Source organism: Sprattus sprattus (genome assembly GCF_963457725.1).
Source record: "Sprattus sprattus genome assembly, chromosome: 18".
Taxonomy (NCBI): Eukaryota; Metazoa; Chordata; class Actinopteri; order Clupeiformes; family Clupeidae; genus Sprattus; species Sprattus sprattus.
Window position 1 is genome coordinate 17,309,472 of NC_137916.1, and position 26,923 is coordinate 17,336,394.

General features: G+C 45.4%; 1 protein-coding gene across 8 annotated transcripts in view; it reads left to right on the forward strand.

Annotated features, from left to right (window-relative positions):
- hdac5 (histone deacetylase 5) overlaps positions 1-26,923 on the forward strand; it is a 79,393-nt gene that overhangs the window by 24,805 nt on the left and 27,665 nt on the right. For 4 of the 8 annotated variants that reach the window (XR_013968989.1, XM_080856639.1, XM_080856633.1 and 1 more), the window contains 4 exons: positions 24,062-24,480; positions 24,655-24,799; positions 25,758-25,863; positions 26,491-26,624. Coding sequence is in view for 7 of the 8 variants with exons in the window: in XM_080856639.1 (XP_080712765.1) it covers positions 24,062-24,480; positions 24,655-24,799; positions 25,758-25,863; positions 26,491-26,624 (804 nt within the window). In the remaining variant the exon portion in view is untranslated. The remainder of the gene's footprint in view (positions 1-24,061; positions 24,481-24,654; positions 24,800-25,757; positions 25,864-26,490; positions 26,625-26,923) is intronic. The other 4 variants (XM_080856636.1, XM_080856637.1, XM_080856634.1 and 1 more) reach the window with 3 other exon arrangements.

Genomic DNA, 26,923 nt, shown 5'->3' on the forward strand with positions numbered 1-26,923 from the left:
AGTTATGTCTTCATGTGCTTGAATGCCACAGTGGGAGACTGAAAACTTGGACTGTATTTGCAGCTATTTATTTACCGGCTTGTGTAAAAGAAGTCTATTGTTGTATGCCAGTAACACAGGAGAACTGGCTTAGGTATTTAAGTGGATGAGGTATTTTTGAAGCGGAGCCATGGTAATCAGAGAAACCATTTAAAGCTCCACAGTGTAGGGGTCTTTGTTGTCGGGCCTAACAACGCATCACAGTAAAAGGAACTAACTGAGGCCCTTACCTAATGTTCATGTTTTACGCAGTCACACATCCCTGTTGTCATCCAAAATGGCATCTCTTGTGTTTTATGTTCTGTGTTCCATTTGAACCAGGCTCTCTGTAGCTGTGTGTGCGTATTTGTGTGTGTGTGTGTAAGTGTGTGTGTGTGTTATGTAACAGGACCTACACGCTGTCAGTATGTACTGGCACTAATATGACATACATGATGACATGTGCTCTCATTAGTCTTGGTTGGTATGTTTGTTTGCCTGGCACAAACAGCTGTATCTATAGTGCTAGCCCTTCCAGGAACACCCTATACTCACAGGCAGTTACAATCAGCTGTCTGATCATAGTTTTTAATTGTTCAGGGCACGACTGAGGGATCTACTTGTAATAAGAGCACATATGGCCAAGTCATCACTCAAAGCTGAAAACTCCAGATTTGGGCCAGTCTTTGGCAAGCTCTAGGCCAGCTGAGCCCGCTGTTCTCTTGGATGGTGGTTGGATGTAGACTACCTTGGGCATATGGGCTGCTTTTAATTAAGCAGCCCCTTGATTATGCAATGGAAACAGGCAGCCTCGCATTCAGGCAAATGGTTATGGATTAGGTGGATTACTGATGCACAGCAGTGTAGCGTGGGTGACCGATTGTTGCCTTAAACCGGGTCTCTATCTTCCCTTCATTAATGAGCGATCCAGCCCTCTGACCCCATAAGCCAGATTTAAGGGGATTAAATATCCAAATCTATCTCAAAATAAATCTATACAGGCCCTGTCAGTGAGCTTTTGCAAAAAACGATGAGTGATCTGATAAACGTGTAAAAAAAAAAGTCTGTGTTTTTGTTTTGTGTTGGATTCCAGCTGTTTCTTTGCATTGCCACTGGTACAGCTTTATATAGGGGTCAGATTTGTACTGGATGGTTGTCTCTTTGTTGGGGTATAAATGCTTAGTCATGCCTTGTATTAAACAGATGCTTTAGTTCAAGACTGGTAAGTCAGACAGTAGCTAGTTCTGGGCTGGATCATGGCCAAGTCTGGTCTAGAGACAGATACTCGATTTGTCTGATGACACCATTTACTGGAAAGCCAACCATTGGCTGGTTCCTGTTCTGTGACTTCCTCCCAGTGTCTTACTAGTTTGTTTGTTTTGTGTTGTGTCAGGTTGTCAAAGTGGGCTCCGGCACTGTTGTTGGGACACAGGCCCATCATTGATTTTCCCCTCTGATTGCCAGAACAACACCACAGTGATGTTCGTATGAGGAGGGCCACTGAGGGACAAGGTCACCTACAGATCTGTCTTTCTCTGTCTTTCATTCGGCATACTTTTCTCTTTCTCTCAGGTAGACCTTTGGTGCGGTGTTAGTTTCTCTATCACACACTGTTTTGCAGTGGACATTGATGTGGATTGGCAGGCCATTTCTATAATGTTTGATGTACAAAAACCCAGGTTAAGGTAGTTGACAAATGACAAATGGAGTTCTGAAGACTGTCAAAAACCAAATAGATGAATGAGAATGTTTGACAGTTAGGGTTAAGACCTAATACGTCATTAATGTTTGCCTCAACAAACCTCACTTACCCCTGCAACATAGTTGCATGTATCACAAATAGGGGAACAATTGCACCACATTTTTTTTTCTTTTAACTATTCAGCATGTCCTAAACAAATAACTAGTTAAATCATAGTTTATTTCTATTATCAGAGCCTTGTACTGCTTTTTTATCCATCATTAAGTCCACAAACCACTTCATAGACACATTAAAGATGGCAAGTACTTTTCATCTTACAAATGTGTCATGAAAGTCCTCCATCATCTGATTATGAGGGATCAGGAAATAAAGGTATTGTAAAGTATTATCAAGTATTGTCAGTGGGGAATATTGTGGGTTTCCATTCTGCTTCATATTTCTGAACTGATGTGGTGCTGATCCAGACCAGATCAGGACCAGAACTATGTCAGAGTCCATCACTCTAATAGCATACGATTCCCCTTTGCAGTGACCAAGGCCTCTGGGTTCAGCTGGCCAGCCTTACCGTCCTCTAGGTCTATAATTATGTGTGTGGCCAAACTCGAGACTGAAGGCATGGGAAACAGGGGCTGCTTTATTTTTTCCCCTTTTTGTGGTCGAAATGCCTTTCGCTTGTCGGAAAAGTCCCTTCCACCGCCACCGCCGCAAGCCCTTGCTTCTTCCAGTGTTCACCCACGATCTGAGAAACCCGAGCAGCTAGTTGCAGCGCAGTCGTCACCACCACGGTCTCCGTTACAATCGCTCAGGTTCACTCAGAGGTGAGGTTCAGTGAGAAGGCTAGGTGGAAGCCCGCCTGAGAGATGCGTTTCAAGTCCCGTTCCAACCCCGGTAACGGGAGAGACAGAGAGACACAGTGAGGAACATCAGGGGGATTATTTGCGTGGTGAAGTGAGTGTGTTTTCTTCCAATTGGGATGCTAAAATAAGACACTCCTAAACTTAACCTCCTCTCAAACCCCCCCCCCCTCCCCCCAATATCATTTGTCAACCCTTGAACCCCTCCTTGGTATCCCAGTGCTATATTGAGCTCTCGGCACGTCACAGTTGTTTACCAGGCCTCAGGTGGGTTAGATCCAATGATAGGGTGTAGGGGGGGGGTGAAAGGATAAAGGATGGCCACTTTTTCCGGCCCCTGACCATATTATTAGGGAGCTACGATCCTCAATCAATGATGAAGGGATAGACATGTGAGGGGGAAAGGTAATAGACAATAAAAAACGGCGGAATATTAAGACTTAAAAGTATTAAAGAAAATTGTGCGGTAATCATATAACTAGATCTTGTTTTGATGTTTAGTAATCATAGTTGGAGAGTTTGACTTAACCTGTACTCATTGACAGACCAGCAAGACCTTCATTTTGCGTTTGGACATCAGGCGTGGAGTCAGAATGAGGATAAGAGGGTGAGATGTGAATACTCCATGGTATGCCTGCTTTGAATATCCAGAGCAGAGAGTTGTCTCATTTTACTACCAGATATTTCTGGACGTGGCTATTAGACTATAGCCCTATTATGGCTGGCAGGGGTATATTTAGCAGTTAGCAGGTTACTATTTCATAACAAGCATTGTAAGGATCTAGGTGAGGGGTCGGTGTTGATGTCAAAAGAGAGAGCTTTCAACCGTACGCACTACGCAGGACAAATATTTCATAACCCAGATAGCGGCTACCTTCACAACGACTCTAGACCTATATTAGCTAGATAAATCCATCTAAGCTTCTTGCGCCCCTGCACTTTCCTATTGGATTGTGTCTTCCACTTACGCTATGTATGTGTTTCATGTTTATCAATACAATAATTAAAGAATGAAAAAGCAAATAAGCCAGATGGGTGCCAGACGCGGTCCAGAGGTCCTTCTGCCTCGTCTGTCTTTGGCAGTGTTATTATTTTCCTGCGTTGAGCAGAGTGCCAGAGTGGCTGTATGGAAGAGAGAAATTTAAAGGAGGTGCTCCTGACCTACTTTTATCACACACTGGTTACGTTAACACTGAAGTATGTAAAGCATGATTACCAGCAAGTTTAGTAGTGACCAGACCACGGTTGAAAACACAAAGACTTTCACTGTGATGATTGAAAGAAGAACAAAATATCAGCAAATAAAATACCTTATCCTGATGGTCTGGAGAGGTAGACACCAGATGTGGGAATAGCATCCTTGTTTATCTGTGTGAAAGCCAAAGTTGAAGATAGGGTTTCTTTTTTACTTAATCAGATGTTCGGGATGCCTCTCGCGTAGTGCATGGAACGAACTAAGGTAGAACAGTGTTCATCTCTCCAGGAAGTCCACATCAATGACTGTCCCCCCCCCCCACACACACACACACACACACAGACACACACACTTATCCAAACACTGTCATTCTCTTCACGTCTCTCCCTTCTTTCCATGTCCCTAGATTCTCATTACACGCACACATACACAGCCTCTCATACACACCCCAGACTCTACTTACGCCATCCCTCTATCCCCCCAACCAACACACACACACACACACACACACACACACACACACACACACACACACACACAGTCTCACATCAGCTCCAGCTTGGCCCTGGGCTGCCTGCCCCAGAGCGTGATTGAATGCTCTTGTGCCCATTCTGTCAGTGGGCACAGCAGCCCACCGTAAGACTGACTGGGCACTTCGCCTGGCGCGCACAGCCCACAGACGCCAAGCACTATCGGGCAGGATTCGGCACACTTGGCCTGCCAACTAGGTAGATGGTGATGGTTGTTTCTGTCATAGTTCGCTGTGTGTGTCACAGAGTGTGTGTCGCCTGGGTTCTTCTGAGCTTTGGCTCCTGGTTTGTAGTGGTGCTCTCATTCAGGTTCGGAGAAGCATTGTGAAAGCGTGTGTGACTGTGTGTGTGTGCTTGTGTATTTGTATGTGTGTGTGTGTGTGTGTGTGTGTGTGTGTGTGGACTGGAAAGGATTTTCCACTCGTATGTTATTTTAACATTTAACCAGTGTCTGTGGTGTGGAAGCTGGTGTGTTACAAGGGAGGCCGTAAATGAGCGTCGTAGCCGAGCCAGAGGCGGTGACATTGTGTTTGCACACATGCAGCCGAGCCAAAGGCAGTGACATTGTGTTTGCACACATGCAGAGAACAATACGGCCCCCCAGGCATCATGGGGAAACACATACCGCCACATGGGAGGAAGGGGGAAAGAAGGGCATGGAAAGGGAGCTGCACACTCGCCTTCATGTGTGTGTGTGTGTGTGTGTGTGTGTGTGTGTGTGTGTACGTGTGTGTGTGTGTACATACGTGTGTGTGTGTGTACGTGTGTGTGTGTGTGTGTGTGCGTGTGCGTGTGCGTGTGAGGCACTGGGACACCCCACAGTGTTCTTGCTACTAAAGCTGTGTGTCGGTTGGGAGTCTCTGGGAGAATTGCAGACTGGAGTGGCTCGGGACCTGATTTGGTGGATCCTACCATGTGGTTTTACATGTTTGTGTTATTTTGCATTTGTGTGAAGTGTTAGCCGGTGCACAGGGTGGGTGTTGTGCTGGGGCTGTCTGTTTGCCGGCATTGTTTGTGTGCGTGTGCGTGTGCGTGTGCGTGTGCGTGTGCGTGTGCGTGTGTTCATGTTCATGTTCAAAGCAGGGGTTGTAGGCTGCTTTGAGGAGCCGCTCTCTGGCTTCTCATTTCACTCGAGAGAAAGTCAGACTTCATTAGAAGCCCAGGCTATTTTTACTGCACTCAAATTAGTTGTTTGGATTCCCGAAGGGGGCCTGTCCACAGCTTCAGAGGGGATGAGGGTGGTATGTGTGTGTGTCTGTGTGAGAGTGGGGCAAATTTGTTTGGCTCCTTCCACTTTTATCAAATGCCCCCTCAAAACACACATAGACACACGCTCGCCCACACCCACACACACCCACACACACACACACACACACACACACTTAGACACACTTAGACACACACTGGTACATACATATGAACACACACTGATACCCAGACACGATGCACACACACATTCAGAACATTCAGAGACATATTAACACACATGCATATATTCACAGACACCCACACACACACACACACACACACACACACCACCCACCTTGAACCCATCAGACACTGACCCAGACACTGCCATGTGTTATGACATATAACGCCATGCTCATCCCCTGCATGTGTGTGCCATACCGAAGGGTGATTCCAGACCGGGACGCCGCCTGCACCTCGCCTCCAAACACACACCATTAACACTGACTGAGGGTATATTTAGCTGGAGAGAAAGCAGCTCAGGCTGCTTCTCCTCATTTCAAAATACTCACTCTCTCTTTCTCTCTCTCCGGTCTCTGACAGGAGGATACCAAGCACACGTAGAACAAGAGCAAGTGTTTGATATTAAAGAGAAAGATGCCCCCATGAGTTCAGCAATTAGTGAGATTTGGGTAATACTTTAATATGAATAAAGTCAGCAATTCAGTAAAAAAAAATGTATTTATGCAGTTGATCCTTACTTTAATGTATCCAGACAGAACTCACTCTCTCTTTCTTTCTCTCACCCTCATGACTTTCTCTCTCTCTATCTCTCTCTCTCTCCCTCCCTCCGTCCCCTCTCCGTCCCTCTCTCCTTCTCTCTCTCCCTCCCTCCCCTCTCCTTCCTTCTCCTATTTCTAAAAAGTGGTATGAAATGAATTCGGCACCACACATAGAAGTTTACCCAGAAAACAACATTCCACTCCAGCGAGTGTTTGACGTCAATGACAGCACATTTATAGCATCTGTAAACAGAGGCTCTCTCTCTCGAGCCTTGGCTCCGCTATGACATTTCATCATCTCAATGTTTATGCTTTTACATTCGCCTCCTCCTCTCCTCTCCTCTCCTCCTCCTCTCCTCTCTTCTCCTCTCTTCTCCTCTCCTCTCCTCTCTGCTTGCAGTCTTTTCATGGAGAGCAAGGGGGGGGTTGGGGGACAACTTAGCTTTATTGGTGATCAACGGTTCTGGAACCTTGAGGGATGCCATTCAGGCATCTCTGTGGCTGCTTACGGATAGTGTGTGTGTGAGTGGGAGTGTGTGTTCACATATGCTTGGTTGAAGGGATCAGTGTTTTGGACAGATTGGTGAGAGAAATGGGCAGTTTTGAGTGAGGTGTGTGTGTGGTGAGGGAGGGGGGAGGTGGGTGAGTTTTGTGGCTCCAGGTTGTTCCATGGATCCTGTGTGTATAAGGGCCACACCTTGCACCGCACACTGGGCAGAGGTGGGGGTGAGACTTTGCATCATGTGGTGGACTGTCCAAACCCTCATTGATTTGTATATATTTGTGTGTGTGTGTGTGTGTGTGTGTGTGTGTGTGTGTGTGTGTGTGTGTGTGTGTGTGTGTGTGTGTGTGTGTGTGTGTGTGTGTGTGTGTGTGTTGTGTTGTGTACTATAAGTCACCGAGGTCCTCTAAGGTCTCTTTGACCTGTTGATAAATCTCAGTGTTTAAGTTACTGTAGATGGCAAACCACAGAGGAAATGTTTTTATCCGCGCCCCTTGAGAGTTTGATGGATTTGTAGATTTGATGGATTTGTAGAGAAAGAGAGAGAGAGAGGGAGCGGGAGAGAGAAAGAGCTCAAATGACTACTGTCTTGCATTTGTGGCATGTGCTGTGCTTTCAGTGAAGAACTTAAAAAGCATGGAACTCCCCCCTCAGAAAGCCTGTCAAAATGTATGTGTGTCTGTCTGTGTCTTTGTGTTCTGTTTGTTTGCAGGTGTTTGTTTGCAGGCGTGTGCGTGTGCGTGCGTGTGTGCGTGCGTACATGCGTGTGTGTGTGTGTGTGTGTGTGTGTGTCTGTGTCTGTGTCTGTGTCTGTGTCTGTGTCTGTGTCTGTGTCTGTGTCTGTGTGTGTGTTATGTGTATCCAGGTGTCTGTATGCAAACCAATGTTGGTGTGCACATAAAAGTGTTTTTATGTGCGTCGTAGTCTGCTGTGTGTTTCCATGTGGGTTTGTGTGTGTGTGTGTGTGTTTGAGGGGGGTTCCTGGGTGCATAAATCTTACAGGCTATTTACAACTGTCCTTTTATTAGTCCCAAGCGCAGCCCTGCGCTCAACCTCAAACACATCTCCTCATCAAGACTGAAATACCAGCCAACACCCCCCCCCCCCCCCCCCTCCCCCTCTATCTGCTTTTTCTCTTTTCCACTCTCATCCCTCATTTGGTTTGGCTTCTTACAGTTTGGTCCGGAAAAAAAGAGCTGATCTGTTACTGGTATACACTATAACACTTTTTTTTCTTGTCTTGCTTTTAATTAATTTTTTCACCTCTCACTGTCTCCCACTTCTATCCGCCCTCCCTCCCTCGCTCTCTTTCTCTCTGTATCTTGTGTGCGACTAACAAGGACGCGACGCAGAGCTGATATGACAGGGCAGCCTACCGCACATCGCTGTGTGCTATTTCTGGAAAGCAATATTCATGCTTTTTTTCCCCTTTCTGTCCCTCTCCCTCCCTCCCTTTCTCTTTCTCTCTCTCTCTCTGAGGTATAGCGGCTGTAGCGTCGCTAGAGAAAATAACCATGACGTAAGCTGCGCTTTCTGCAAAACAGCCTTAAAATAAGAACGAGATGGAGTTGGGGTAGGTGGAGAGGGGTTGTGAGAGAACAAGGGAGGAGGGTTGAAAATGAGAGAGAGAAAAAAGCTGTAAGAGAAGAAAAAAACATATAATAAATGGGGGCTCTTCTGAAGTGGCAGAGCCTGCGATTGCATTTTTAGCTCTCGGAGCTGATTGATCTGTCGCTTTGTGAAAAAGTGGGAATGCAGGAGCGCAAACGACAGACCTTAATAGACGGAAAAGTGTGGCCGCATTTGTGACGTGCGCCAAAATATGGTGGTTACTAATATATATAAAAAAGAAAACAGCAGTGTGGCGATCTAGATGATCCACACAGACCCCTTGTTGCCTTTGCATACACTGCATGTGCCCCCATTATGACTTCACTCGGTGCCATAGAAACAGACGGTGTCTCTATGACACTACATGGTCGGGTGAAGGAGGCTATTTGGAACACAGCCGCAGCCTCCAATGCGTTTTACAGGCTTACTGTTGTTGACTTTCTATAACCTCTGTCAGCACTATCAGCCAGTGTGCGTGCGTGTGTGTGTGTGCTTGCGCCTGTGTGTGTGTCTTGCTGCCTAATGACTGCCACACCACCTACAGTCCACAGGGCCCTACAGAGCACAGTTATTAATGGATGTCCTTCAGGACTTGCTATCTTGTCCTAGCAAACTCGCTTTTGTTTGAAACTCTGGTTCATTTAAGGGGGCATGGTACAGTATTTTGGATATTACATCCTCTACTCCCCCCTCCCCCACTCACCTACCCAAGCAACTCTGGTTGGGGACGAAAGGAAAGGGTGTCAGCAGAGTGTGTCAGCTATACTATACTATACTATACTATACTATACTATACTATACTGTAGTATACTGTGATGTGATGTGCTTTTTTATGATGAAAAGGTAAAGGAGAGGACAGAAGGGAACACTGTAATACCTGAAGAGGGAGGGTCTTCTGTTAGGGTCCTGCGCATTTTAGTGTGAGCGATTAAAGAGGGGTGGTGGGAGTCCTCTAGCCTGGCATCTCCAGGCCTGTGTCTTTGTGTTACCCACTCAGGAAAAGCTGACAGACAGAGAGCCACTGGGTTGGCATGGTGATTTCCACGTCCGAGGGGAAGGCACCCAAGAGTGACCATTTGATGTGAACAGGAATAAAAACAGTTTCAACCAAACAAAAACAAAATCAGTACACCCTTTATGCTTCAGGACCTTTAGGGTAGACCTGTACGATCCACTATGCTCTATCCTCTATTCCCTCTCTGTCTCTCACACTCTTTCTCTCTCTCTATTTATATATATCTGTCTCTCAGACTTTCTCTAACTCTATTTCAAACGTAAAAGATGTAACTTAAGAAGCTACATTTAATTGAAAAAACAGATATGAATAAAAAAAGAACACAAAAACTACCGACACAAATATGCATACAAACCCAACCAGAAGTGTGTCGTCCATCAAGCTGAAATTCTTTAACACAAAGCATCCACACTCACCCAGGCCCCATGCTAGCAGCCTAGGGTAGTGTTGACTGGAGACTGAAATGGCCTTTAGATGCTGTTTTTGTGTGTGTGTGTGTGTGTGTGTGTGTGTGTGTGTGTGTGTGTGTGTGTGTGTGTGTGTGTGTGTGTGTGTGTCTCCCCTCTGGCTCTGTTTTGTTGATGTGATCTCTGTCTCCCTCACAGGCAGGAGTAGCCTTGGTGTCCTTGGTGGACAGACACATCAGGTCCACTTGCAGTGTTTTTGGGGTGGGGTGTACTCCCATGACACACACACACACACACACACTATCTCTTTCACACACACACACACACACACACACACACACACACACACACACACACACACACACACATATACAGCCTTTGTCTCGTATTGCAGATGAAAGCTGCATCCAGTAAGCGAACATCCCTCTTTTCCTTCACTGGCTGACAATGCAGCAGCTAAGAGAAATGGATGGAGTGAAAGAGGGGGGGACAGAAATAGATACGGGGAAGGATGGAGAGATAGAGACCGCAAGAGGAAAGATAGGGAGAAGCAGCAAAACTGCATTGGAGAGAAAGAGGAGACAGAGAGGATCAGAAACAGAAGAAGAGGAACAGAGAAGAGAAGAAAAGGAGAGAGAAAGAGAGAGGTTCAACACTTCTGTATTAGACCATCGAGAGAAAGAAAGAAAGGAGAAACAGAGCAACTGTGGCTCATCTTGAAAATGTGGAGAAGCCCAAAATAGAAACTCACTTTAAAAAAGCTGTGTGTGTGTGTGTGTGCATATGTGTGTGCATGTGTGTGTGGGTGTGTGTGTGTGTGTGTCTACTCCCCTCCCTTGACTGCTTCTCTTCTCCCATGCCCTCCCCTCCTCTATCTTTCTCTCTCTCTCTCTCTCTCTCTCTCTCTCTCTCCTCTCTCCCCCTCCTCTCTCTCTCCTCTCTCTCTCTCTCCCACTCTAGTGCATTATTAATCCAGGGTTATTTATAACCCGTTTTTTTCCTCTCTTTTGCAGGCAGACTTTGTGTTCTGTCACTGCTTGTGTCTAATCTCTGCTAGGAGCTAGAGAGATGATGGGGGATGGAAGAGAGAGAGAGGGAGAGAGAGATGAATAGAGAGGGAGGTGTAGAGAGAGAGAGGGAGAGAGAGAGGGGGACAGAGAGAGAGACAGGTGAAGAAAACGATAGAGTTGGGGAAGGATGGACGGGTAGTTGGGGAAAAACAGGTGTTGAGATCGAGGGGGAGAAGTGGTGGGAAGGGGAAGGTGTGTTGGGGTGTTTTCAGATGTGGGAGCACACAAAATGGGCAGCCATTTTGATATAGAAGGTGGTGGGGGAAGGCTTTGGCTCACTGCTCCACTTCCTGTATATGTGTGTGTGTGTGTGTGTGTGTGTGTGTGTGTGTGTGTGTGTGTGTGTGTGTGTGTGTGTGTGTTTATAAAACTGAGAGAAGCTTCAAAGCATTTCACCAGCCTGTCAGTGGGGTAGGAGCAAAGGATTATAGGAATCAGAGCTGAAAATAGCTCCTAACAAAACAAATACACACACACACACACACACACACACACACACACACACACACACACATAGGGGTTTCCCAGCAGCTAACAGACAGTCTGACTGTGTTTGGTTCTGGGACCACCGTTCTCTTCAAGCCGACGGGCAGTGTGCGTCCCCTGCCACACATGCAGGTTCCGGTAGCAGAACTAGAACTGTGGAACAGATCTGTGCTGGACCAGAGCCAGAACGATTCCAGAGGCGGCTGTTCTTCTGTTCTTCTGACCTAATTAGTCTGAATTGGTGATGAGAGAGGAGTTATTCCTCACCGGTCCTATCTAGAGGACAGGAACTCCAGTGGCAATACAGAGGATGTCTGCCAGGTCTTAGATCAGGAGTTTTCAAATTCTGCCAAGTTTAAGCCGAGGAACACACACACACACACTGGCCAGACAACTAACACACATCTGCACACATGCTCCAACACACACACACACACACCCACATATGTATAAACAGCCGCGGAAAAAATTAAGAGACCACTTCAAAATTATCAGTTTCTCTGGTTTTACTATTTATTGGTATGTGTTAAAGTAAAATGTACATTTTAGTTTTATTCTATAACCTACTGGCAACATTCCTACCAAATTTCAAATAAAAATATTGTCATTTAGATCATTTATTTGCAGAAAAATGACAATTGGTCAAAATAGCAAAAAAGATGCCGTGTCTTTAGATCTCGAATAATGCAAAGAAAACAAGCTCATATTCATTTTTAAACTACACAATACTAATGCTTTAACTTAGGAAGAGTTCAGAAATCAATATTTGGTGGAATAACCTTGATTTAAAATCACAACTTTCATGTGTCTTGGCATGCTCTCCACCAGTCTTTCACATTGCCGTTGGGTGACTTTATGCTACTCCTGGCGCAAGAATTCAAGCAGCTCGGCTTCTTTTCATGGCTTGTGACCATCCATCTTCCTCTTGATCACATTTCAGAGTTTTTTTTATGGGATTCAGGTCTCGAAATTGGGCTGGCCATGACAGGGTCCTGATCTGGTGATACTCCATCCACACCTTTACTGGCCTGTCTGTGTGGCATGGAGCATTGCCCTGCTGGAAAAAACACTTCTCAGAGTTGGGGAACATTGTCAGAGCAAAAGGAAGCAAGTTTTTCTTCCGGGACAACGTTGTACATTGCCTGGCTGAGGTTTGTAAAAGACCATAAGGATTGAACCAAAGCGGACTGGAGGGTCTCCTAGTTCGTCTTCTCTGATGAGTCCAATTTCACAGTAGGTGCAAGACTCTGTGGCTTGTAGGCCTCTCCAGGTCTCCGTCTAACCATCAGACGACCATGTGTTGGGCAAAGCTGAAAATTGGATTGGAAGAGGAAGATGGATGGTCACAAGCCATGAAAAGAAGCCGAGCTGCTTGAATTCTTGCGCCAGGAGTAGCATAAAGTCACCCAACGGCAATGTGAAAGACTGGTGGAGAGCATGCCAAGACACATGAAAGTTGTGATTTTAAATCAAGGTTATTCCACCAAATATTGATTTCTGAACTCTTCCTAAGTTACAGCATTAGTATTGTGTAGTTTAAAAATGAATATGAGCTTGTTTTCTTTGCATTATTCGAGATCTGAAGACACTGCATCTTTTTTGCTATTTTGACCAATTGTCATTTTTCTGCAAATAAATGATCTAAATGACAATATTTTTATTTGAAATTTGGTAGGAATGTTGCCAGTAGGTTATAGAATAAAACTAAAATGTACATTTTACTTTAAAGGCACCCAGTGCAACTTTATGTAAACATGCAATGAAAAATAAACATTCAATTTCTAGTCTTTTTTACACGTAGTAAGTTTCAATAACTCCATACCATTACATATCGACATTCAAGGAGCAAAGATGAGACGTCGTTGTGTGGTGAGAACTGATAGAAAATCGTAAACAACAACAATCGCCGGTGGGGAGAAGCCATTTTTCCATTGACTGGAAGCCTGCTTTATTTATTGTAGGTTACAAAAAATAAAGAAAATGGCGGCGATTGTTGTTGTTATCGATTTTCTATCAGTTCTCACCACACAACGACGTCTCATCTTTGCTGCTTGAATGTCGGTATGTAATGGTATGGAGTTATTGAAACTTACTACACGTAAAAAAGACTAAAAATTGAATGTTTATTTTTAAGCCTCGAAAGTTGCACTGGGTGCCTTTAACACATACCAATAAATAGTAAAACCAGAGAAACTGATAATTTTGAAGAGGTCTCATAATTTTTTCCGCGGCTGTATATTAGTGCTATCAAAATTCAAAACATAAGTCCTATCAAAACACTTGTTGTTATTATGTTAGTTCATATGTAATGGTTTAAATATTTGGGGGGCATGCACACCACACCTGTGACAGAGCTTAGTTGAATTCACTAGCTTACAATGTATTGAGCCCTGCAACTCGCTAGCCCCTTCTAAAGTATCTCCCTCCCCAAAGGTCTTTCTCTCTCTGGTTCTCCAGGTCTTTCCCTCAATCCGTATTTCAAAATAAAATACCCTTAACACTTTACGTGCTACACGTATAACAAATATGCCTTTCAATATGCCAGTCAATTTTGATGGCCTTGATGGTTTGATTTGAATCTGTAGTCCACAGGACTGAATCTGTGTTCAGAGATAAAAAGGTGCTATTAAACTATAGTATTTGATTTTAAATATACTTCCTTTGTGTTGATTCTACATTAGTTCTGTGATTTTACATTTAAATACAATTATTGTAAGCTTCAGGGTTTAATCCGAATTTTAAACACAGATTCATCGTGACAAATCAAAAATATGTATGTATGTATGTACAGTGGGGAAAATAAGTATTTGAACCCCTGGCGATTTCACAAGTTTGGCCACTTCCAAAGAAATGTGTGATCTTTTATTGTAATGGTAGGTGTATATTAACAGTGAGAAACAGAATATTAACAAAAAAATCCAGAAAAATGCATTTTATAACATTTATGACTTTATTTGCATTTGATTCAAAAAATAAGTATTTGAACCCCTAGCAAAACTAACTGACAAAAATTACTTAGTACTTAGTGGAATAACGCTTGTTGCCAAGCACAGACGTCAGACGTTTCTTGTAGTTGGTCACCAGGTTTACACACATCTCAGGAGGGATTTTGGTCCACTCCTCTTTGCAGATCCTCTCCAAATCTTTAAGGTTGCGTTTTCAATGGGAGGGAATGAGGGAATGAGATTCAAGCCCAATATTCCACGTTACATGGCCCCATCCATAGTCCCCTTGATGCGGGGGAGTCGTCCTGTACCCTTGGCAGAGAAACAGCCCCAAAGCATAATGTTTCCACCTCCATGCTTGATGGTGGGTATGATGTTACCCCCCCTGTCAAACACGGCAAGTCGAGTTGATGCCAAAGAGCTTGATTTTGGTATCATCTGACCACATTCTGTCTCCCAATCCTCCTTAGAATCATTCAAGTGTGCAATGGCAAACTTCAGATGGCCCTGTACATGCGCTTCCTTGAGCAGGGGGACCTTGCGAGTGCTGCAGTACTTCAAAAAATTACGGCATGGTGTGTTGCCAATGGTTTTCTTGGTGACTGTGGTCCCAGCTGCATTGAGATCATTCACAAGCTCCCCCTGTGTAGTTCTGGGGTTATTCTGCACCTTTCGAATGATCACTGATACCGCACGAGGGGATATCTTGCATGGAGCCCCAGACCTAGAGCGATTAACATTTGTTTTGTGTTGCTTCCATTTACAAATAATTGCACCAATAGTTGTCTGCTTCTCACCAAGCTGCTTGCCAATGGTTTTGTAGCCCATTCCAGCCTTGTGCAGGTCTACAATCTTATCTCTGACGTCCTTGGACAACTCTTTGGTCTTGCCCATGGTGGTGAGGTGTGAAGTATGATTCTTTGGACAGGTTTCTTTTATAAGCGTCACCAGTTGAGATCAGATGTGCCTTGTTAGACCTAATGAGGACTAACCTGTGTGCTTCTTGGGCACATAACTGGTCATTGTGAGCCAGAATTCTTGCTGTTTGCTTGGGGGTTCAAATACTTATTTTTTGCATCAAATGCAAATAAAGTCATAAATGTTATAAACTGCAGTTTTCTGATTTTTTTTTGTTGATATTCTGTTTCTCACTGTTAAAATACACCTACCAATACAATTCTAGATCACACATTTCTTTGGAAGTGGCCAAACTTGCGAAATCGGTAGGGGTTCAAATACTTATTTTCCCCACTGTATGTATGCATCTGTGCATAAGACGCACAGGCATACAGTTAGATACATATCTGTAGATCCCCACACCACACATATACACACACACACAAACAGAAACAAGTAGGGTGGATGTGTGTAATGTAAATCCTAATTAATGTAATGTACATATTATTTGTGAAAAGTGTGAAGGCCACAGGACGTGTCTTTATTGGTAAGCTGTGGTTGTCAACAAGCACACACACACACACAATCATAGATAAAAGCATCCTGGCAGCCCTGTCTTCTTGATCATCTCACACACACACACCAGTTGCACTCTCTCCATTACTCTTTCTTTATACCTCCTTCTCTCACTCACACACACACAAATACACACACACAGAGACAGACACACACACGCACACACACTCGCACACACGCACACACACAAAGGCTAACCATTTTTGTTAACAAAATGAAAGAAGGAGAAAATGGATAGACAGGAAGGAATGAGTGGGATAGAAAGTGGGAGAAGAGATCAGAGGAGGAGAGAAAAGCAGAGTGTCTGAGCGATGGAGGGACAGGGGAGGGGGAAGAGGATAGCTATTTTTAGTCCGGCTGGTCTAGGCCATTACAGTAATCCGTGGAGTAAACTATAATCTGATGAGTACATTTAAATGCGCTACTGTCCAAGCTGCTATCTCGACCCTTGCTACCAGCCATTAACAGGAACTATCTCCCTTTTAGCAGTTTTTTTCTCGCTTGTTTTTTCTTATTTTCTTTCCTCTTCTCTTTTTTGGAACTCAGTTACTCTCCTCTTTTCTCCACCCTTCTAGCACTCCTCTCTGCTCTTCTTCCATTTCTGCATTTGAAACCCTGTAAGCATTATGCAACAGTGTCATTTATCTTTAATGAAGAGCTACCTCTCTCTCTATAAATATATATATATATATATATATATATATATATATTCCCTCTCTATTTCTCTCTCTCACTCTCTCTGCCTCTCCTGTTTTCTCTTTACAGGAGGCATCTGTGCATTTGGGTGACATCATTTTCACTCTTTTCAGTCTCAACCATTAAGATGATAACGATGATATGAAACACTAGCTGAAGGCTCCCTCTTTCCCCCTCTCTCTCTATCTCTCGCTCTTTCTTTCTTTCTATCCCTCTCTCTGTCTTTGTCATAGTGCCCTGGTCAAAGGCATTTATTCTTGCTGGGTTATGGGCTAGCTACATTGTTTCGTTAAGAAACATTATGGTTGCATTTGTGCTGGAAATATATAATCTGATACATCTTTTTGTATATGAGGTTCACTTATGAGGTTCATCATCTGGTCAAGAAGTGTTGGGAATTCAGTGTTACGTTCTTAGTCGTACAGAATCAGGCCATTCAAACGTGCAATAGTAACTTTTTTTTAGTATGTGCCACGTCCTGCTGTGTTTGTGCTTCAGTGTTTGTCTTTAAAATGTATGCAAGCCCAGACTAAAGTATAATCAGAATATGATTCTGTCTGTTCTGTGTAAGGTTCTATGTTCTTTCACACAGATAAGGGAAATTACATGCATAAGATACGTCTGTGATGTGTGCAGGAGGAGTTACAGCAAAGCACTGAAAACACATCTCCACCATCTCTCTCGTTCTTTCCGACTCCTTCTCTGTGTCTCTCTTTCTTTCTCGTTCACTCACTCACTCACTCTCCCACTCACTCCATGTCTTTTTGACTTTCCTCCCTCCATCCCTCCCTCCATCCCTTAGCGCCTGTGAGGTTTTGTAGCCGGCGAGCTGTTCACTATGACTTGTCACAGTGGGCTAATTGGATTTCCTTGCAGGACATAGAGCGCACTGGGGCCTGCAAATACTCTTGGCCTTTTGTCCCAGTTTCTCAGCTGAGGAGCCCAGTTCCAATCACAGGGCACACACAGTCCAAGCCTTACTGCTGCTGCTCCCCTCCTCTCTCTCTCTCTCTCTCTCTCTCTCTCTCTCTCTCTCTCTCTCTCTCTGTCTGTCCCCTGCTTTCTCTCTTTCTTTTACTGTTTTAGTTAGTCTTTCTCTGCTTTTCTTTATCCACTACTCTGCTCTCTCTCTCTCTTCCTTTAGTTCACTGTTTGTCTCTGTCTTTCTTCCTCTGCTCTCGCTCCATATCTCTCTCTGTTACTCTCACCCTCACTCTATCTGTATCTTTTTCTATGCTCTCTCTTTCTCTCGCTCTCTCTCTCTCTCACCCTCTCTCTGTCTCTCCCTCTCCCTCTCTCTCTTTCACTCTCTCCCTGTCTCTCTAATGTGAAAACATTATGAGGGCCTAAAGCTACTTGTACGCTTAATTTAGAAGCACCATTTTTGCTTGTGATTCAGAGTTGTTTGTCTTGGCATCATCCACAACATTGTGGCTTCTGAAAACATTGAAGGATTTGGTTTGAAATGGCAAAGCACCTCGGTGTGTGTGTGTGTGTTTGAGTTTGGGGGGGGGGGGGGGGGGGGGGTTAAAACCGGAATGTTTAGTCTTTTCTATTATTTTGTTTCCAGTGCTCTGAAGTTTGGTAGCTTTCTCCAGACGGCTGAACTGGAGATGAACTCTTGTGAGTGTGTGTGTGTGTGTGTGTGTGTGTGTGTGTGTGTGCCAGGGAGGTTGCATCTCTGTCTGGGGTTTATGGGGTGAGCTTGTTTGTGGTCCCGCTTGTTTATGAATCTTTTTTTTGCAGATCTGATATTAGTGCAAAAGCGTTTTTTTGTGTGTGCACTATCTGGCTTTTCTGCTGCTGCTAGATATCTTCCGCGTTCTTCTCTTTTCTGCTTTCATAGTTTTTATTGACACACCAGAAGAAGTGCTTCTGCGTTACCTGTAGCAGTTTGGGAGCATAGCGGTACCGGCATTTTGATTCGCCACTGCTTACAAACAGGGCCTTTCTTACTTGAGGCTGTCCAAAGCCCCGTTAGGTTTGCCGTAGTTTTGCCGAGGCTCTCTTGTGGTTGGTGAGGACTCTGTGCGTGAGGGTGTGCGCTGCTATTTCAGGCTCCACCACTGCAGAACATGTCTTTTTCCCCTAGTTGAGTTGCTGAAGCATTCCCCATGAATATGCTTCCAAAAATAGAGAGCCATCTTGCAAAACGCCTTCTCGAGGATGCCAAGTTCTCGAGAAGTTTACGGTACTGCTCCGCCGGTCGAGTGTGTCCATCCAAAAAAAAGAAGGGAAGAGAGAAAGATAGGGAATAGAAAAAGCCACTGCAGTGTCTATTAGCAGTCATGACAGATGCAATGAACCTAAGCTCATTCTTGGAAAGCGGTGATTTTCTTTAGAGGTGTCTTGGAAGAATTGGACTAATCCCTTTTGGCTCGCACCCTTGCCCTGGCGAACTCGTGCCTGGGGTGCACGGGTGACGTCAAACACTTGACATGGACAATCAATGCCGTTATTTTTAGGCCGCCTGATCGAGAAGTGTAATCTCGTTTGTTGTGGAAGGGGAAGGGGGGTGGGGGGTGGAGAAGGTAAGCCATTGGCTTCCGCCAGACTCCTGCGGGATCTTTGCCTTGTGGGTAAACTCTTCTCATCGTCTTTCCATCTAAGCTTGGGTGAGCTTGTGTGAGCCTGGCACTGCCACCGCTCCACCGATCCAGCATGCTCAAGAAACCTTCAAGGTCAACGGACCTGGAACTACTTCAAGTGAATACCCAATCCTGCGTTTCCCGTGTGATTTCCTCACCCACCCCATCCAAACTTCAGCGGCTCGAGAAAGCGTTTCTTACTTAGCAGAACTCTTTACAATGTGCTGATGGGCCAGGCGGATGCGTAATAATGCAGACTTGCAATAAATAAAAAGCAAATAGCAACAAAACTGCCCTTTTCATGTTAATGGCGAAAGTGACGGCCAGCTCTTTTCTGGATGTTGCGAGCGTGAAGTTGTGAGCGAGCGGGCAGCCATCGAGGCCGATGTCACTTCTGCAAGCTGAAGTGCTTGCATGCTGTTTATGGAGCAGGCAGCCCATTCATTTCTGCATGGGAGGAGAGGAGAGGAGGGGAGAGGAGAGGAGAGGGAGGCCTGCTGCTCGCCCTGGCTCATTTATCTTCAACATGGCATGTTTTCCTGCACTGCGCCCACCTGGGACTAAAGAAATGGAGAGACACAAAAAAAAACAAGAAGAAGAAGAGGAGAGAGGGAGGGGAGGAGAGGAGAGGAGAGGAGGAGGAGAAGTGAAGGGTAGAACGAGCAGAGGGCAGTGCTGGAGAGTAGAGGAGACGAGAAGAGAGGAGTCCTCAGTACTGGCTGGCTGCAGAGATTCAGGCCAGCTTTACTGACATTGTGACACAGTTTAGCAGCTGTGGACCAGCCAAAGGGGACTGGAGGCCTGAGAGATGTGCAGCCAAGCAGCGCGGGAAGCCATGTTGGCTCGGCTGGGGGCAGTCGCTGGGTGGCCTCATGCGAGTGGTGACGACTGCTGTGGGTGCTTTTGTGCTTTTTGCTTTAGTTGTATTCACTAATACATTTACAATACAATTTTTCTTTGGACATATCATCCCCCACATGTGTAAACACACACACACACACACACACTAGTAGGGGTGCAACGGATCATCATTGATCCGTGATCCGTTCGGATCATCTATTTCGGTTCGGCACACGCATGATCCGCGGATTGATTTATGAAAAAATAAATGACCATGCTGACCAAATAAAACAAAATATGAATTTATTATGATTTTACACCAAGCGCCAAAAGCGGTACTAATGCGACGCAACGTTCCACACGGGTAAATTAAAACAGCGCACTGTAGTTTGCCATGTGTGGTGCTTGTTGGAGAGAGGAGCTACGATTTAAATGTTTAGCTCGCTCCCTATCATTAATGGATCGCTGGGTTTTAAACTTAAGCTGGTAGTCTGCCTGTGCCTGTAGTGGTAACCATAGTGATGATATACAACTGTCTACCGGCTGAGCTGGTGATTTTTCTGCCACATGAAGGCAGAGAAGATTTTTTTCAAGAACCATAAGATGGAAATATCCTATGCCTGTTGACTTTCCCAGATGTTATGTGAATACACAGACATCCCAAGTCTCCCTGAAGTTGGAGTCTCCCGCATATTGATAACGACTCCTTGATGCCCGCAAATTACTTAAAATCTCCCGGAATCTAGAGCGAGCGAGCCAGACCGCGCACACGAGACAGACGTGATCCAAACTGCGTTAGCATCTGTGTAGCGCGCTCACGACAGAGAGGGAGAGGGACCTAGAGACTGTGCGTGTGTGAGGCAGTGTGCGTGTGTGCCTCAGGAGCATCCTGATTTACCTGTTTCGGTAAGTCAACAAATGAATTTTCAGTGTGGGCGGGCTTTTATCTCTTCTCCCGACCGAATTAATCAATAATGAAATGAATCAGTTCAGTGTATCTAGGAACAGGGCACAGGGAGAGTGCCCCCCAAAAAGAAAATTTAAGACATTTTACAACAGACTATACAAAGGTGTACGTACCCCTGTCTTATAAAAGTAAACCACAATTACAGTCTTGCACACTGTACTATCTGTAACAGTGATTTCAGCATTGCCCATGGTGGGTTAAATGACTGTAAAAGACTTGTTGTTCATTTTGTATGGCCCTACCTCTCTTGCACTTATTCTTATAATGTTAAGTTATACATGTTTATATGTTTTTAAAGTAATATAAGTTTATAATCTTTAAATATCATTTGTTGCGGGTTTTTTTATGTGCCCCCCTGGTTAAACCCTGGCCCCTCCTTGGCCCCCCTAGTAAAAATGGTCTAGAACCGCCACTGACTGTGGCACAAGAAAGCCATACAACAGTGGAAACACATCGAGCATGGCCACGCATTTACAGCGACATCACCCCGGTGTTTCACTGACAGGAGTGAAACCGAAAGCGGCTCAACAACCGCTCATCACCGCGGCATTTAAGCAGCCCCTTCCTCCACATGTTTATTTGTCTTGTCTATTTATTTATTTATTTTTTGCTGATCCGAAAAATGATCCGATCCGTGACTCTGATCCGAGGAACGATCCGAACCGTGAGTTTTTTGATCCGTTGCACCCCTACACACTAGTGTTGACACATACTCAAACACAACTCTGTGCCCCTGACACCCTGAGCCGCGACCCTTGTGCGTTGACCCCTAGCTTTCCTGGAAATGCTCTGTCTGCCCCCTGGAGAAGAAGACCTGCAGCTTGACCATGACCATCTGCCTCTTAGCCTTCTGTGAAGAGCTTAATCGAATGAAGCTTAAGAGAGGGGATTACAGCTGAAGTGTTAAAACTGTCTCGAATCCAAAAAAAGAAAGCAACAGCAGGTTTTTATAAACTAAATGAGGGAGTTTTTGATGCAAAATGAAACTTTTTGGGGCTAATGTGCTGTGCACAGAGACAAAGGCAGGGATGGCCTGGATATAAGGTCAGGATCATCAGGTAACAGACTGAGCCCCACTGACACTGATAGCTAAATAAAGGCAGCTGAAAGAGCTGATGCAGAGAAGCTCTGCTAGCAGGGGGCTAACTTTGGTCATCGGATAATCCCTTGCTACCTCTCACGCACATACGTCCAGACCCATGGTAAAAAGGCACGTGTGTCCTCATCTTCGCTGGACTGCTGGATACACACACACAGGCTGCTCACTGTTGGCCTGTTACTGGGCTTTAATACCATCTTCTGGCTCTTAAATCAACACACAGACACACACATACACACACACACACACACACACACATACACACACACACACACACACACACACACACACACACTGTACATGCACACAGACTAAACACGTACAAATACACACACATAGACAGACCAGCTAAACGTGGATCAGGGAGCTGATATCAGGCAGCAGGCAGTCATCGCTCCCGTCCTCTGGCTTGCCTCTCGTCCCTGAGTGGTTATGCAAAGGCCTGCCCTCTGTGTTGATAGCCACCTGCTATTATTAGCTCCAGCTGGTCCAGTGCCCAGCGAATCATCAGTAGCACGGATACCCACAGCACTGCAGGGGGTCACAGATGCACCAAGACCAAGCACTCACACAATGGCATCCAGTTACGGCCTGTTTGAGAAGAGGAGAAGGGGGGGGGGGGGAGAACCAATGAGAGAGAAGAAAGACAGAAATAGAGAGAGAGAGAGAGAGAGAAGTTTTAACCTAAATATGTTTGTGTAACAGTTGCCAGCAGGCACAGTGCTGTGAGTGCAGTGAGTAAACCTCATTCCTCAACACCTTAAGAGATTCACACATCTGTTTTAGCCTCCTTGCTAGTATTTCTGGCTCACATACACATACACATACACATACACATACACATACACATACCCGTTGCAAGTTCGAGCCTGGTGCGGGACTGTGGTTGTCTATGCAACACAGGCTAGATATGGACAGACGCTTAGATCAATATTTTCCTGGTGAGCTTTCTGACCCGATGCCCAGCACATGGCCCCTGCACACGGCAGCGTTGCGTGTCTAATAACAAACATGATGCCAGAGTTTATATGGTAAATATGGGGTAGTTCCACACAGTCAATCTCCAGATGATAACCCTCTCTGTTAGATTTTATGAAGACATACAGCATCATTGCAAATGGATTCGAGCAGCTTGTGTGTATGTGTGTGTGGGTATGAGAGAGAGTGTGTGTGTGTGTTTGTGTGTGTGTTTGTGTGTCATGTCAGGATAGTGCCTGCGTTGTGGGGCGCTTCACCAATCGATTCCTGGAAACTGAAGGTCAGTCCTTGCGCAGTGTTGCCGCTTGCAGCAGCCATGCCCAAGCGACTCATACACACTCAAACACACACACACACACATATGGGTGCAGAAAGAGCTTGTTGTGTGTGAAAAACATGTTGGGTGCTTGTTCGCCACATTGGCAGAGCGCGGATGGATTTCATGCCACAGGATTCTGGGGTGTTCCACGTGGTGGCATGCGGGGCTATTTTGGGCGCTGTGAATGTCACATTTTTTGCATGAGGTCAGTGTGTGAGGCGTGACGCCTGAACTTTGGTCTTTCCTCTGCAGGTGAGAGGATTTCTGCTTTGTCCTCTTGGAGACAGACCGAAACTTGATTCAAGTCTTGTTGATTCAATAATTAAAAATTCTATTTATTTATAAAGTGCCATAAGCAATCAACATTTTCTCTTCTTCTAGAGAACTGCATGTTCCACCCTGAAGCATAAATAGAATGACATTGGAAAGGAAAATCTCTTTTTTAACAGGAAGAAACCTTAAGCAGAACCCAGCTCAGAAGGGGGGACTCATCTGCCTCAGGCTTGCCCAGAATAATATCTCTCAGATGGTGGACATAAGTGATAAAGATAATATTGATAATGATAATAATGTCAACTTTCTTTCTTTTCTCTCCCCTCTCTTGTCATCTACTATTTTCCCTCCCCTATCTATCTATCTATCTATCTATCTATCTATCTATCTATCTATCTATCTATCTATCTATCTATCTATCTATCTATCTATCTATCTATCTATCTATCTATCTATCTATCTATCTATCTATCTATCTATCTATCTATCTATCTATCTCTGCCTCTTTATCCCTGTCTCTCAGCTGTGGACATGAAGACATCGTTGCCGGGTGGACTGCGTAGCCCTGTGGGTGACTCGGGCCCTGGAGGCGGCGGCAGTGTCAGCGTTAGCATTAGCATTAGCGGCAGCGGAGGTGGCGAACGCGGCGTCAGCACCAGCAGCGGGAACAGCAACACTACCAACTCCTCCAACAACAGCGTCGGCGGGCCGGTGGACCTGCGCACAGACCTGCGGGCGGAGGTGCGCCTGAGCGCGCTCGGCGGGATGGACCCCGCGCTGACGGAGCAGCAGCTGCAGCACGAGCTGCTCCTCCTCAAGCAGCAGCAGGAGCTGCAGAAGCAGCTGCTCTTCGCCGAGTTCCAGAAGCAGCACGAGGTGCTCACGCGCCAACATGAGGTGCAGCTGCAGGAGCATCTCAAGGTTGGGCATGTTTGTATATGGGTGGGTGTGCAGGAGCGACTTCACATCCTCACTTTTCACATTTCACTCATTACATCTCTTTTCAAACTTTTGCTGGACCTGTTGAAAATATTGTTGTCACTTTATTTTCTGTGTGTGTGTGTGCGTGCGTGTGTGTGTGCTTGTGTGCATGCATGTGTGCGCGTGTGTGTGTAGCAGCAGCAGGAGATCCTGGCTGCCAAGCGTCAGCAGGAGCTGGAACAGAAGCGAAAGCTGGAGCAGCAGCGGCACGAGGAGCTGGAGAAGCAGCGTCTGGAGCAGCAGCTCATCATGCTGCGCAACAAGGAGAAGGGCAAAGAGAGTACGCAGCCAATCACAGAGCCTGTACACCAACCACCAGCCAATCACAGAGCATGTACACTACACATCAGCCAATCACAGAGCCTGTACACCACACATCAGCCAGTCACAGAGCCTGTACACTACACATCAGCCAGTCACAGAGCCTGTACACCACACATCAGCCAGTCACAGAGCCTGCACATCACACATCAGCCAATCACAGAGCCTGTACACCGACCACCAGCCAATCACGAGCATGTACACTACACATCAGCCAATCACAGAGCCTGTACACCACACATCAGCCAATCACAGAGCCTGTACACCACACATCAGCCAGTCACAGAGCCTGTACACTACATATCAGCCAATCACAGAGCCTATACACCACACATCAGCCAATCACAGAGCCTGTACACCACACATCAGCCAGTCACAGAGCCTATACACCACACATCAGCCAATCACAGAGTTCACACACTACACTCCAACCAATAACAGGTTTTAGACACCACCCTCCAACCAGTCACAGAGTCCAGCCACAACACTCCAACTACTCACATTCATAACAAGCAAGGGAAGACAATAGCCCAGTTACATGTAAGAATAGTTATAAAGCTCATCCAGGGTGAACTGTTAAACACAATCAGAACTCCTCTTCACCCTCTAGTTCCAGTAGAAGTTCAGGTCACGTTCACGTTTGAAGACTTAAACCCCTGAATCCTATGTCGTCTGGTTCCCTGAAATTCCCCTGTTTGAACCAAGGGGCTTAGTGAAACCACACTTCAGCAGTAGATGTTTCTGTAATTCCTGTCAAGACCGGCTTAATCAAATTACCTAATTGCCTTACCGGTGTTGACACGGCTCTTGTCTTGTCAGGTTGGGCATTTGCCTCTACTAGACTATAGGAGGTTTTCAGCTTTTGGCAGCAGATATGTTTATTTGTGTGTGTTTTTTGTTTGTGTGTGTTGACACAGGTGCCATTGCCAGCACTGAGGTCAAGTTGAAGTTGCAGGAGTTCCTCCTTAGCAAAAAGGATCCCACCCCCGGTGGACTAAACCATTCCTTCACCCAGAAGTGCTGGTGAGTGGTACATTCCCACAGAAGCCTTGGCCCCCTGTCTGTCCTCTCATTGCATTACATTTACATTTACTTTTACATTTAGTCATTTAGCAGACGCTTTTATCCAATGCAACGTACAAAGGACAGAACAATCAGGCTACGCGCAATAGAGACCTAGTGTAACAATAAATACTACTACTATACTACTATAAAAAGATAAAAAGTGCCAGTTAAGTACTATTTAGAGGAGAAAGCATTAGAGGAAAGATGCGGAAGATGGAGAAAGGGAGAGGAAGTGCAAGTTAGGAAGGGAGGTGCTCTCTGAAGAGTTGGGTCTCCAAGAGCTTCTTAAAGATAGAGAGGGATGCCCCTGCTCTGGTAATGCTAGGCAGCTCGTTCCACCAACATGGAACTACGAATGAGAATATGTCTCAAACATGTGCGACTGATTGAGTGATTCATTGATGAATTAGTTAATTAATTCAGTTATTAATTCATGTGAGTGAGTGATGTTGTATTGCCACTGTAGGTAACAGTTTCTGTAAAGCATATCAGAGTTTAATTCAGTTGAGTCAAATGGAACAGAAGCAACATGAGTTCATTTGAGTGGAATGAAGTTGAATTGAATATTTGATGTGATGTCCTCAGGGGCGGTCAGCACAGCTCCCTGGACCAGAGTTCCCCCCCTCAGACAAACACTCCTGGGACGCCTCCCTCCTACAAACTGCCCTGTCTCCTGGGTGCCTATGAGGGCAAGGATGATTTCCCTCTGCGCAAGACTGGTGAGTCGGTTTGTGGTGTGTGTGTGTGTGTGTGTGTGTGTGTGTGTGTGTGCCGACTCTTTCTGTCTTTGTCTGGCTTTGTTTCTTTTATTCTCAGGGTTTTGCCTCTGTCCTTCTAAATGTGTGCATATCTGTGTGTTGGTTGTCCGATTGATGGGTAGGTACGGTATGTACACTTCTCTTTGTAGTGTATGTATCAGTGTGTATGCGTCCATGCATTTGTGTGTGTGTGCGTGTGTGTGTGTGTGTGTGTGTGTGTGTGTTAGTGCACGCATTTGTGTGTGTGTGTGTGTGTGTGT